General features: G+C 41.0%; 3 protein-coding genes across 3 annotated transcripts; all 3 read left to right on the top strand.

Moving 5' to 3' along the window:
• Positions 1-1828: 1828 nt before the first annotated feature.
• On the top strand, positions 1829-6285 carry LOC147304036 (receptor-transporting protein 3-like). Its single transcript, XM_086280574.1, has 3 exons — positions 1829-4377; positions 4702-4873; positions 5666-6285. Exons 1-3 carry the CDS (start codon positions 4362-4364, stop codon positions 6006-6008), a joined length of 531 nt encoding a protein of 176 aa, XP_086136700.1. The 5' UTR covers positions 1829-4361; the 3' UTR covers positions 6009-6285.
• A 3269-nt stretch (positions 6286-9554) lies between these two features.
• Positions 9555-10548, top strand: LOC147304037 (receptor-transporting protein 4-like). Its single transcript, XM_086280124.1, has 3 exons — positions 9555-9680; positions 9802-9973; positions 10165-10548. The coding sequence occupies exons 1-3, from the start codon at positions 9671-9673 to the stop codon at positions 10517-10519; spliced, it is 537 nt and encodes a 178-aa protein (XP_086136250.1). The 5' UTR covers positions 9555-9670; the 3' UTR covers positions 10520-10548.
• A 518-nt stretch (positions 10549-11066) lies between these two features.
• On the top strand, positions 11067-13119 carry LOC147304038 (receptor-transporting protein 4-like). Its single transcript, XM_086280125.1, has 3 exons — positions 11067-11210; positions 11402-11573; positions 12054-13119. The coding sequence occupies exons 1-3, from the start codon at positions 11195-11197 to the stop codon at positions 12412-12414; spliced, it is 549 nt and encodes a 182-aa protein (XP_086136251.1). The 5' UTR covers positions 11067-11194; the 3' UTR covers positions 12415-13119.
• The last annotated feature ends 1115 nt before the right edge of the window (positions 13120-14234 follow it).

Here is a 14234-nt window from a genome sequence, read left to right on the forward strand (position 1 = left end):
TTTAATATAGATAGATAGATAGATAGATAGATAGATAGATAGATAGATAGATAGATAGATAGATAGATAGATAGATAGATAGATAGATAGATAGATAGATAGATAGATAGATAGAGCAAAAGTTTTGAGACACTCCTCATTTCTTTATGCTTTGCCAGGAAAATGAAAAATAGGTGCAGCGACTTATTGAAGGATCTTGAAAGTCAATATTTGCCAGATAAACTTTTTTTCCGTTAATTAGTTTTTGAGAATACCTCTCCAAATAAAATGTCTAAAGAAAATGTAGAATTGATTCCTTGATTCTCCGTTAAGTGTAAACACAACACAGGTTCATCCCTTGAGTTAGGGATGCCTTTTTACGCCGATGCTGATTCATACGTCGGTTTTAAGAAATATAATAAGTAAAAACACAAACAAGACTCTCTGAAAATGGCCAGTTACAAGGACTGGACTGAAAATAAGAGAAAAGGCAGCCAATGTCCAAGGAAAAACTTTGAAAAACCTTCACAAAGCACAGAGAACCATTGCTCACGACTGGCTGGCCCTCCTGAGAGCAAAAGGTAAAGAAATGTCAGAGTTTTGTTTATATTATAGGAGGCGTTTCTCATTTTTGTCCATCCCATTTATGTTCATGGTGCTGTGCTTGCGTGTATAATACGAAGCAATTCAAAAGCACCACAAGCCCCAAAACCACCGCAAAGTTCACGTCATGTGATCAGTCAAACAAACATGAAGGCTGTACTGTTGTGTTGCTAGGAGACCCTAATAAACCATGGCATTTTTCTCTTTGTGACCGTTTCATAGTCACATTTTTTCCTTTAGTCTCAGAGTGCAGAACAGAGTGATATGAGTCAAAATCTGGAGTATCTGTATCTGACTTCATGTCTTATCACCGCGTGTGTCCATGTCTGCTGCAGCTTCCAGTGCAGACTTAATCACCATTTTCTAGGAGCAACAATAAGAGGAGGTTGCTCTTTGAGTGTGCCCTTCTTTGTCTGTCTCCACACTGCTCTCTGTGAGCTTTCCCAGCATGCTTTTCTCACGATGTAATGTCACACCGGAGTATAAGGTGACTCCCTGGAGCCAGAGGCTTTGAGGTCATCTTTACACCACTGTGCCGAGAGGAAAGGTGCTCAACGCTGTACAGTACACTGTACTGTAGGTGGCTGTGTGGGGGGGAGCACCATTACTACCCAGGGTCTGATGATAAATATTGATAAATATTGGTACATCCGAGTGTTTAATGACCTGATTATATTTTTTATGTTGTTCCAAAAGATGACACCTGCATAATCCCTGCTAATTGGATCTAAAATTAATTTAATGAGCTTGACAAACTGGCGTGTGACTGTGTGCGTTTCTGCTTCATCCAGAGCCTGAAGCCTGACGCCTGACGCCTAAAGCCTTCCAAGAAGACTCTGTTCATTTTTAGTACTGGGCGGGCCCTTGTTATGAACTATAAACAGCTCAGGTAGAAGGAAAGTCCCCAATGAGAGTGCAGCGTTTTCATTTACAGTAAGTATGTGTTCCTGGTGCGATGCAGAGAAATGACAGACCAGCGCCACTACATACTTTGGGCAGGTGTTGTCGTTTTAACGCTATTATTACCACCTGTCACACGTGATGGTAATGATTATTTATGAAACAATGTGCATAACTTCACAGACGGACACAAAGTCTGAGCAAACAAGGGGCTGATTTATCAAAGCTGGATGCCTTTCGACTGAAAGCCTGCTGTGACCTGCTGCTGCTCAGTCAATCAAAAAGGAAAGGAAAACAAGAACACCCGAGGCCTTCCCTTTAACAACTACTTTTTTGGGGGGGGGGTTTAAATATAGTTTTATATCAGGTAAAATGACATATTTTAGAGGGCTTGGTCCACCTTTGGACATGAATGTCACCAGACAAGACAGATTTGTTCCAGGACCTCACGGATCACTGCTAACTCCTAAGTGAAGTTCAGACCTTTATAATGTGGTTTTTGGATGAACCTTATTAGACATGAAACGTGCTTCAGATTCACAGTTGTGGTCAGAAGTTTAGAGACACTCACCTTGAACTTGAATGCCATGGTAATTTTAGGGCTTTTAATAATTTCTTTGAGCTGTTCTTTTTCCAAAGTGGAAAGATTGTACCACGAACAATATTAATAACTTTAAAAGACAAGAATTGGGTGCACAAGTTTGAATTTATTTTTGGATTTTCTCTAATCCATACAGAGTCAGAAGTATCCATACATACAGCCCCACTAATATTTTGTCATTTCTCTGCACCTTTGAAAGTTGCACTTCAACAACAAGCTTCTGGTTCTATTCTGGCTTGATATTTGACTTCTCTTCTTTGCAGGAGGGTTCATTTAGATTGGTTGGTTTACTGGCACGTACATGCTGTTCAGCCTAGTCCACAAATTTTCAGGAGGGTTGAGGTTGGTGTTTTGAAAAGCCAAAAGCTTAAGGTTAATCTGCTTTATCCAATCCAAAACCAGTTTTGTTGGTACACCCAACACCTACCTTAGATTTGAAAAGAAGCTGAAGAAGTGCATCCACTTTGTGCACTGTACCTGTACCACTAGCAATAAAACAGCCCTGCAGCATGATGCTACCACCACCATGCTTGACAGGCACGTGGCCTCTCCTTCATGGTCAATCTTGGCACAATAGCTTTTTTTCCAAACCAATTTCCTGTCACTGAGGGTGACAGATTGGGTCTTCCCAGAGACCTTGGCAAAGTAGCGACATATCTGAATAAACTTGTACTTGCAAATGTATGAACTGATGATCTTGGAGTCAGTACTTGTTTGGAAATGGATCTTGAACTTTCCTGTTCTTCTGAGTATCAGTCAATCCAGTGAGTGCAGTTACGCAAATCCTTTTTATGATTGCAAAGAGAAACTGCCAGTTGTAGTCAGTCATGTGATGTTTACAGCTCTTGGCTATTTTAAATTAAAGTACACTATAGAGCCTTCAGCACCACTTACTAAAAGACCAAAGTGAGTGTATATATAATTTTGATCCTGTGGGGATTAGAGAAAATCCAAAATAAATTAATACTTGTGCACTCAATTATTATTAAAGATATGTGATATACAGTCATTCGACCCTGGAAAAAGAACAGTTCAAAGAATTTATCAAAAGCTCAAGATCACATTAAGATTTAAGTCACTAATGAGTGGATACAAACTTCTGACCACGACTGCAAATCTCAAGAGGTTCTGTTTGTACTAATAACTCTGACTTGAACTCTGCCAAAGTGTCATATGTGGGCTGCAGGATGAAACTGCAGATCAGCAGGTGACTAAGAATGTTAAAGGTGTAAACATGCAGCGATGTAATGATGGCTATCTGCCACAAAACAGGCTGACGAGACAGTTCGACCTATGACTGAATTTAGAGAAATGTACCCTGATCACTGAAGACAGAAAATATCTGTGGATGTTTTTAGCAGGTGACTTTTGTGGGGGTCATTTAGTCATCAGTACGACCTTATGTGGTTCCTCTCCCCAGCTTTCCAGCCATACTAAATATGTTATATGTAACCACACTTACGTATCGTAATGGAAAGCTGATCCTGCTTAGAAGAAACCATCTTATGACAGGAGTCCAGAGTCCTTAAAGCCTTGTTTCCACTGAGCTCCAGAGGATCATCAGCAGTGGAGCATGGTGTTAGCTCTCTGTGTTATACTGCCCTCTACTGGGCGGAACTTGAAAGTGTCCTTAGCGGAAGTTTAAAATAGTTTGCAAATCTCTTCAAAATATAACAAAAACCTCGAATAATAAACGCAATCCACTGACGAAGGCGACTAAACGTGTTTTTCCTTAGACTTGATAGCAATAAGATTAAAAAATACAAAAGGAGCTCTTGAAGAGGGTAAAATAATTGATCAATTGTGGAAAATGATAAATAAATAAACTGTTGTTAACTCCCATCTTGTAATTCTGAGGTTTATTGTTACACTTTCACTGATATTGCTATAAATGAAATCATGTTTTTAACCGAGTCTCACATTATTGTGCTGCCCTTTTTTAATGTTTTGACGACTCTGTGCATGATTCAGTGCTGTAGATTATTCATAAAATCCACTTCTAAAATAGGGCACGCATATTCAAACGTCAGGAAAACTGGGATCAAACTGTGGCGCAAACACTTTGTTTATGTTGTTGATGTTTCGCGAGCTCTGCGTCATATTTTCGCACAGACTGAAGGGAAAATGAAACTGATGTTAAGTTTCGATTCCACGCCAAAGCTGATATTAGAGCATATATACAGAAGCTGCCTGCAGGTCAACATTCACGAATCAAACGCTGATTATTTCACGTCGACGTTTCACCTCAGCGGACAGAGTTAATCCACAGCCGAGCAGCATGGGCAGATCCACAGGTAAGACATCATTTATTTCATTGAGTATTTTATTAATTTGAGGTGGGAAAAAAAATTTTTTTTTAATTTCTTGCAGTGTTTGTTTTGATCACCATGGCTGCTGCGTCAGCATTTAAGTAGCAGCGTTAAACTTCTTAATTTAAAACCGAGGAGGGGAAAACAGCTTTTTGATGAGCTTGATGATTTTTTTTACATTTATTTTTCACTGTCTGCTCTTTTTTCTTAATTTTTGCTTTTTTCTATCCAAATGACAGTGATGTTGTGTAGTTTAGTTTGTTTTTGTGTTCTTAGTTTTTCTTTTCCTTTTTTTACTCCTTTGTGCAGAATGGATTCCTGCTTTATGGTTAGACGTCTTTAATGACCTGCTGTATGAGGACAATCAGCTTGATTATGAAGACCAGTGGACTCTCAACTTTAGCTACAGCCAGACAGACACAGTCACCAAGGACGAGAGGAAAAGAGGCTGGAAGGTTTATGCCCACTGTGCCCGTGGAAAGTACGTTCCCTGAATACTCTCAACATTTCTTGCGTTAATTTCCTTCAAATAGAGCCTGTGTGAGGTAACAGTCACTGAAAATATTAATACATATGCTGCAAAGGAGACATAGATACAAATATTTCCTTGCTATGGTTACGCAATCTCCACCCATTCCTGTCCACATGAGCAAACAGCTGATCTGATGACATGTCTGTGTGACAGCTGTCTCACAAAGCAGTCTACTCAAATGGAGAGAAACTTGTTCTGCCACCTGGTTAAATAAGTTACCTGAGCGAGTTTCTTCTTCTAACCTAAAATCAGAAAGTTGGACCCACGAGGTGCCAGACTGCCCACTAAAGCCTTGTGTGTCTCCTAGTCTGTTTTCCACTCAAAGGAAGCACAACGTTCATTTAATTAATGAGGAACAAGGGAGGAAAGAAGCAGTTCATTTTCTAGAAACAGAACTGAGGATTGCACAAAAAGTCTTATCATTTCTTATTCCTCGTGGTTTATCTCTACGTGGCAGTCACACCTCAATAAGCAAATGATAAGCGTGAGAAAGAAGGGGAAAAGGACTGATTTGGCCTGTGGTGATTTGTCATCATCCTTCCATCCAACCTCAACCATACTGGCCCCATCCACCCTCCCCTATAAAGTCATCTGGCTGGAAAGTTATACGGTTTAGAAGAGCAATATGATAAAGCAGCTGCGATATGGGAAAAATGAACGCCTGCACTGAGATAGCAAGGTTAGTGATAACTACTAGGCTGAAAATAACTCTGTGCTCTGTATCTAATCACTTCTCCACAGATTTCAGTGTGCGTCCTGCAGAAAGACCTGGCCCTCAGCACGAGTGGTGGTGTTGTTCCGGTACCGGCTTCAGAGGGGCCGCGGGACGGTGATCATGCGGCCCTTCGGTCAGGCCTGTCGTCGGTGCCAAGATGGTTTTGAGCTTGGTGGATTTTCCGAGAATGAGGTGGAACATGCTCTGCTGAGGGTGTTTGCCAAAATCAGGAAGAACTGCTACGGCGAGGATGATGATGATGACGACGATGTGTCATCCACAGAGTCCACCGTAGTGCGGACCAGACCCCACGAGGACACCCTGTGTGAGGCATGCTGTATGGGCATTTGCTGTCAGGATGACAGCTAGAAGTGTGTGCATGCGTGTTTGTGTGTGTGTGTGTGCGCGTGTGTGTGTCTATCAAAGTGTGAGTGCCATGACAGCCTCCTTTTCCAGTTTGCACATGAAATTTTCTTCAGCAATTTGAAGTTTAAAGGCTTTTTACTGTTATGAAGGTTCTTGGTGTGGTAAAAAAACAACAACAAAAAAACAGGACCAATCACCAGATATGATAAATTTTCTATATTTTTTTATTGTATTGTATTCGTACTAATTAAGTAATAAAATTTTGTGAAATTGTGATCAAGTTGGGTTTCTCCGATCTATTTTTTTTATTTTTCTTGAATTGATCTTTTACTGTAATAGACATGAGAATAAATGGGATTTATGGGATGGGATTTTATAGAAGCTGAAATTAATTTAGATCATCCTTCAAAAGAACTGCCCAAAAAAAGTTCCTGCAGATGTTTCAGGATGTCTGACGAGAGGAAAGATTTGGTTCAGGAAGGATTTATTTGCACATAACACAAATTTAGAGTAACCTGAGTCAAATATGGAAAAATCCAGCACTGTCATTATGTTGAGCTGAGCTACAAAACTGCTGGCCTTGATTTTTTTTTTTTTTTTATGGGAACGTGATAATAAACTTAAACTACACATAAAAATATAAAACACCACAGGAAGCTCGAGTCCACAGGAATGTTAAAGCCTGAACTACTAAACTGACATACATGTGCACGAATACTGGTTCAATGACTTCAGGCTTCCTATTCTGAGCACCTCCCATTGTTTTCATTTATTTTCATTTTCTATTGTTGTTACTGTGTAAAGTCAAAAAGGGAGAGCAGCGAAAAATATTTAACAGCGAAAGTTTAGAGCATATTTTCACTTTCAAAGAATAATTTACAAACATTTCAATTATTTTCATTCATTATTTTTTGCACAAATATTGTGTAACCACAGAACACAGAGGCACAAGTATAAAATGCATCCAAAGCATCATTAATACAGACATAACACTAAATATATATTATTTCCCCTTAATTTACTAGAAATTAATAGACAACAGTAAAAATCACCTGTGAAGCTCTAAAACTGGGTAAAAACAATTAGAAAAGTTTGATAAGCTTTCTTCTTCATCCAAACATTCAGGAATGAGCCAAAGATTATAGTTATCACAGAGCTTATCAGGACAGACATGCAGCAGTTTTGCTGAAGGTGACTGTGCTCCGGGGTGTTTTTACAAAATACACAGGAGAAAATTCCCCACGGGTGTGAAGTGCTTTCAGATAAGAATGCCACAGCGCAGAGGAAAGTCACAGGAGAATCAAGAACACATGAGAAAACTCAACTTCATATTTAGTTGTTTATGTCAGGTAATAAGTAACACTTCAGGACACTCTCCTGACTCCTGCAGGAGCTCCTTTATTTCCCATATCTGCATCTTTTGACCTGGCACAGGTTTTGCACTGGATGCACTTCCTGATATGAGCAGCAGTGATAGTGCACTATCATTTGATTCAGTTTATCCTATCTGTCCAGAAGTTGATTCTGTTCATCTGGACGTAGCGTTTTCAGTGGGAGAAACGCTTCGTCACTCATCCAAGTGACTTATTCAGTCTCAGCTGACTGCAGGTTTCCCCAACCTTATAAACAGTACATTTGCACAATGACTGAAACCAGCCCACTGAAGGAACAAAGGGCTGTGAGGTCAGTTCCTTCATCATAATTATGCAAATTCTCATAACCGTTGATTAACAACCACTGATCAACCTGCAGTCAGCTGAGACTTCCGCCGGGTTGCAGGGGCAGCAGCCCGAGCAGAGAAGCCCAGAATAGGAACATGAAATATCCTGAGTTTCAGTATCTGTTAGTTTATTGAAATAAAAGAATACGTAAATAAATGAGTGTGTGTTAGCCCTGCGACAGACTGGCGACCTGTCCAGGGTGTACCCCGCCTCTCGCCCTATGACAGCTGGGATTGGCTCCTGCACCCCCCGCGACCCTGAAAAGGATAAGCGGTAGCGAATGGATGGATGGATGGACGTAAATAAATGAGTAATATTAATAATAAAAACTTGCCTGGTGAGGCATTTATTGAGACTATGGTTGTCTACAGGACTAAGAGTGGCTGCTTGTTTTTATTGTTGTACCTGTACAGATGTTCTTGCCTCTGACATATGTCCTCCGTGCATGAACGATAAAAACTAAAACTGAAACATTTGCAAACAATAAAAACTAAACTGAAAAGAGCAAACACTCTGGAAATGAACTGAAACTACACTGAATCGAGAGGAAAAAGTCCAAGTAAATGATGCAATAGTGGAGACTGCATGGAAAAGGAAAGCAATGTTAAGTTTCGCTTTCCAAACACACACCTGAGAAGGTGGAACTGCCCTCCTCGGGCAGTTTTACAAAAACTGCTACCACCAGGAGGGTGACAGTGGGAGGTCATCATCAGAGCCTGAAACGAGGACCAAACCCCACGAGAAGAACCAGGCATGCCGCATGGGCATTTGCTGTGTGGATGATGAGAATGATGACTAATGTGTGTGTTTGTGTGTGTGTGTGTGGGGGGGGGGTTCTTTTGGGATTTTTTAATGCATTTTGCACACAAACCTTTCCTTCATATTTTAACGTTACCAGTCTTTTTGCTTCCCGTGAGCTAGCCAGGGAGCACAGCCGTTTATTGACATCTGCAGAAGAACACTGCCGCTAGCTAACTGCTCAGCGCGGCAACAGCACAGCAACAACAACAACACACAGGGCGCCCTCTGACCCCGGAAGGGCACACCGTCGCAGCGAGAGGGCGTCACCCGTCACTATGGCAACACAAACAAAACATAACTGTACAAACAGAACCCCGAACAGCCCTGACCCGCTACAATATATATCCTGCTGCTTTTACACACGCACTCACATGCGTAATAGAAGGGGGGGGGGGGGGGGGGGTTCTTTTGGGATCTTTTAATGTATTTTGCACACAAGCCTTTCCTTCATATTTTAAAGTTACCAGTCTTTTTATGATACACATTAATTGTAGCGTATGTGATTCTATTACTTTTGTGGTTTTCTTTGTATTTGATTTGTGGCTACTAATAAAGTCTTAAGTCTGATCAAGTCTTCTTTTATGGCTTTTATTACTTTCTGGATTTGTTTTGTGAGACAGAAATTACTGCACTTTTACATGAATAATCTCAGTTTATCTGTTTATCGCACTCATCTACATTTTAGATGAAGTTCAAATGTGGTTAACGTTGAAACTACACATGATTTATAAGTGATTAGTACACATGATTAGACATGAAAAGCAAATGAGGTTGTGTAGTTCTTGACTGTTCTTGACTAAAGCACGAAGGTGACCGACTGACTTTTGCCCGTGATGTTAGGCGGCGATCATACACTGATACCCTCTTAGCCAATTCAGTTTTCACCCACAGCCACCAAAAATCTACAAAATAATTAAATGTGCCAGTTAAATAAGAGCACACTGTGTTGTAACCGGCTTGTTTAGGTCGGACATGGCTGCATGGAAAATGAAAGCGATGTTAAGTTTCGTTTTCCAAACGCACAGCTGCTCTCAGGATATAAACAGAGACGCTCCAGCAGCAGAGCCACATTCACCACTCGAACAACATCAGCGACTCATCGCATCAGCTGGAAGCTCTTCAGTTAACAGACAATCGATCAACATGGACACAGGTAACATGGTTTAGCTTAGAATTTGCACCTGTGCTGGTTGTTTGGATCTTTGGTGTACTGTAAAACAGACCGCTTTGCTTTGTGACAGCATCAGCTTAACTTATCGTCTTCTCTTGTCCAGAATGGACCGCTTCTTTATGGTTGGACACATTTAACGAACTGCTGAATGAGGACAATGAGCTGGACTATGGAGACCGGTGGACTCTCAACTTCAACTACAATCAGACAGACAGAGTCACCGAGGAGGAGAGGAGGAGAGGCTGGAAGGTCTCCACATATTGCGCCCGTGGAAAGTATGTGCCGCACGTCCTGCATTTATAAACTTTCAAATATGCAGGTCATATGAATACATGAGTGCTTGTTCGCTTTATGTGGCGCTCACAGTATTATTTCAACCAGAGTCGTAGCTATTCAAGTGGAAAGAGCAAGATGCAAGCGCGTAAAATATATTTGGACCTAACACAGTCTAATCGTTTCTCCACAGTTTTGAGTGTGCATCCTGCACAAGAACCTGGGCTTCAGCGCGGGTAGTGTTGGTGTTCCGGTACCGGCTGCTGAGGGGCCAGGGGACGGTGATCATGCGTCCTTTTGGTCAGGCCTGTCTTCGCTGCAGAGGCAACAAATTCAATCTCCCTGGTTTCGTGAAAAAAGAGGTGGAACAAGCCCTCCTCAGGCAGTTTTACAAAATTCGGAAAAACTGCTACCGCGAGGAAGATGATGATGAAGATAGTGGGAGATCATCATCAGAGTCTGAAGCGAGGACCAAACCCCACGAGAAGAACCTGTGCCAGGCATGCCGCATGGGCATTTGCTGTGTGGATGATGAAGATGATGATTAATGTGTGTGTGTGTGTGTGTGTGTGTGTGTGGGGGGGGGGGGGGGGGGGGGGGGCGGGGGGGTGTTCTTTTGGGATTTTTTAATGCATTTTGCACACAAACCTTTCCTTCATATTTTAAAGTTACCAGTCTTTATATGATACACATTAATTGTACTGTATGTGATTCTATTACTTTTGTGTGATTTTCATTGTATTTGTGGCTACTAATAAAGTCTTAAGTCTGATTAAGTCTTCTTTTATGGATTTTATTACTTTCTGGATTTGTTTTGTGAGGCAGAAATTACTGCACTTTTACATGACGCACTCATCTACACTGTAGATGAAGTTCAAATGTGGTTAACGTTGAAACTACACATGATTTATAAGTGACTACTAGTACACATGATTAAACATGAAAAGCACACACTCACCAAAATTAATCTTTAAAATAATGAAATGTGCCTTGTAGCCAGTTTAATAACAGCATGCTCTGTTGTAACCGGCTTGTTTAGGTCGGACATGGCTGCATGGAAAATGAAAGCGATGTTAAGTTTCGTTTTCCAAACGCACAGCTGCTCTCAGGATGTAAATAGAGACGCTTCGTGCAGCAGAACAACATTCGCGACTTGATAAGCATCAGTGACTTATCGCATCAGCCAGAAGTTCTTCGGTTTACAGAACAAAACATCGAGAAACATGGCCACATCGACAGGTAACTTTTTAAATGTATTTTTTTTTTTATTTTGCGGCAGTGAAACGTTTCTTTTGATTAGGTGTGCATCACTTGCACATCACACCACACAATTTCTTCTGCTTTTACACAACATTAAATAACACTGATCTCTGTAAAAGTGTATGATTCACTGAGATCATCAGCCTAACTTATTTCCCTCTCCTGTCCAGAATGGACTCCTTCTTTGTGGTATGACACCTTCAATGAACTGCTGGATGATGACAGTGAGCTGGACTATGGAGACCGGTGGACTCTTAAGGTTAACTACAACAAGACAGATGAAATCACTTATGAGGAGAGGAAGAAAGGCTGGAAGGTCTCCACTCACCAAGCAAACGGAAAGTATGTTAACTTATAAACAATAAAAACGTAAACATATGTAAAGTAATAGTTACTGAAAATGTGAAACAACAGCAAGACAACATAAAAATATTAAAAATATATAAAAATATATAAATCCATAGCAACAGCATAGCAAAACCAGAAGAAAAAAAGGAGGCAACATGTTTCAGACTGTGGGTGTAGTTGTAGTTTTCCATCTCCACCTTCTCTCTGATCACATGAGTGTGCAGGTTCTCTGACAAATGATCGTGTGACTGGGAGGAGGTTGCACACAGAATCAAAACAATGTCATTCTGTGATTAAAAAACTGGTTCTGCTGCTAAATGTAATTTCTTTATGGTGACTCAGAGAACCACACAATACTGTTTGAGCCACAGACTCATAGGGAGGCTCAGTTACTGCATGTGGAAAAAGCAAGCTATAAATGTAAGTACATAAAAATAAATGTGTACCTCACAGCATGTAATCATTTCTCCACAGATTTCAGTGTGTATCCTGCAAAAAGACCTGGGATTCAGCGCAGGTGAGGTTGGTGTTCCGGTACCGGCTGCTGGGGGGCCAAGGGACAGTGATTATGCGTCCTTTTGGTCAGGCCTGTCTTTGCTGTAGAGGTGACAAGTTCAATCTCCCTGGTTTTGACAAGAAAGAGGTGGAACAAGCCCTCCTCAGGCAGTTTTACAAAATTCGGAAAAACTGCTACCATGAGGAGGATGAGGAGAAGGCTGAAGACAATGGAAGACCATCATCAGAGTCTGAAGCGAAGACCAAACCCCACAAAAACCACCTGTGCCAGGCATGCCGTGTGGGCCATTGCTGTGTGGATGACAAGGATGCTAACTAGTGGTGTGTGTGTGTGTGTGTGTGTGTGTGTGTGTGTGTGTGTGTGTGTGTGTGTGTGTGTGTGTGTGTGTGTGTGTGTGTGTGTGCTAAAAGTGCTCAGAGAAACTCTTTTCTTGTTTACTGGTTCCTGGGATACTCTATCTGTTTTGCACTTGAAGTTAACAGTTTTAAGAGTACGATCCACATTCATGGTGCAGTATATGATCATATCACTTTTGTGTGTGTTCATTGTATTTTGTGGCTATTAATAAAGTCTGATCAAGTCTTGTTTATGGTGTTTGGTTTGTTATGGATTTGTTTTGTGTGGCAGACGTGCTAGAAATTGCTGTACTTCACATTCATCTATAGATCAGATCTTTTTTCCACCCCATTTATTTGATAGTCATACCAGATACAAGTAAAAACATGAAACCAGAAATGCTGGTATTATACTAAAACGTACATGCCATAGAAGTAACAATGGTCAGTTTTAGCTGTCAGGGAAGCTTATGAATGCTCCCAAATTCTAACAGCATGGCAAATCAAGGTACAGCCGGAGTCATACTAAACTGCAGGCTATAGAGTCAGTCTTGCAAATTCTCCCAGATAAAGTAACTGCATGCAAAGTACCTCAAAAACGTGTGCAACAGTGTACCTACATGTTTAAACAAGGAGTGACTGCATCAGACAGTATTTGATCTAGTTTTTTTCCTGCTTTACATGAATGTAACATGGTGTTGGTTTGAGGCCTGTCACATCTGAATGCCTTATAAGAATAAAGGGAAGCTACAGTTTATCTTGATCATCTTGTGTGACACTTGTTTATTTCCTGTTGCTTTTAAAAAGACTGTTAAAACTTTTATTTCTCGCTACTAAACATCTTTGGGTTTCAGCAGGGACGCATGCAGTTCAGCGCATAATCGGGTTCTTTTACGACTTATAGGTGTTGACTATTGTAAAGAAAAAAAAATTAAATTAAAAATTAAATAAAACAAAAAACACAAGCTGTTCCTTATCATCGCTGGTGGCTGTGGGTAAATATATCCTGATATAATATCGATACAACACTGATATCGAATCGATACTAAGGTGATAGGAGTGATACTTTAGTTTGTTTCCCTTCTTTAATTTCAGTACATTGCTCCCATTCATCGGAGGAGACCCCTCTCCTCTCATGCAGGCGCACTCTCATACTCCCTACTGTTGTTGTTGCCCTGCGGTCACTCAGTGGCACTGAGCAGAGCCATAGTGACGCGTTGAGCTGGTTTATAGCTGTAGATTAAAACACTGCAAACAATAATGGGTGTTGGAAGGAAATTCTCTACCGTGGCAAAAACACCAACTTATATAAAGATATGAAAGAGTGTAATGTATGTTTGCACTGATTGCCGATCACGCTTCAACTGAGTCGTCCTCGGTCAGAAGGAATGGTACTCCACAGTGATGTAGTTCAAATAACTTTACTAAGGAGGTGGCAGATGACATCAACAGGATGTACAGCGTTGGTAGGGAGGCATTACAGTATTCACATGCAGGTAAAGGGGGTGTGAGTGTGTATCTGGGTGTGTGTGGTCATATGGTAAGCACGCACACAGTATTAACTCACACAGGAATGCAAGTAAATACGTTATCCTCCGACACACCTCTCATCTGTGCAGAACTGCGCTGAACACGTTCCCAACCGAAGTACAGATACCGAGGTGCGTCATGGGTAACGTAGTATAAACAGTTACAATGAACAAGCGGACTTTTAACAAAGAGCACGAAAAAGAGACTTTTCACCCGGAACAAGCAGCAAAAATAAATGCAGAGAGGAGGAAGGAAATCCCCCAGACATGGCCC

The sequence above is a fragment of the Aulonocara sp. 'chitande type north' Nkhata Bay genome, linkage group LG22 (genome assembly GCF_057382095.1).
Source record: "Aulonocara sp. 'chitande type north' Nkhata Bay isolate Kocher_YH1m ecotype deep benthic linkage group LG22, A_spYH_male_GT1.1, whole genome shotgun sequence".
NCBI classification, from domain to species: Eukaryota; Metazoa; Chordata; class Actinopteri; order Cichliformes; family Cichlidae; genus Aulonocara; species Aulonocara sp. 'chitande type north' Nkhata Bay.

Coding starts and splice junctions, on each gene's coding strand:
- LOC147304036 (XM_086280574.1), top strand. Junction 4,874..5,665: donor GCCCACTGTGCCCGTGGAAA/GTACGTTCCCTG, acceptor ACTTCTCCACAG/ATTTCAGTGTGCGTCCTGCA.
- LOC147304037 (XM_086280124.1), top strand. Junction 9,974..10,164: donor ACATATTGCGCCCGTGGAAA/GTATGTGCCGCA, acceptor GTTTCTCCACAG/TTTTGAGTGTGCATCCTGCA.
- LOC147304038 (XM_086280125.1), top strand. Junction 11,574..12,053: donor ACTCACCAAGCAAACGGAAA/GTATGTTAACTT, acceptor ATTTCTCCACAG/ATTTCAGTGTGTATCCTGCA.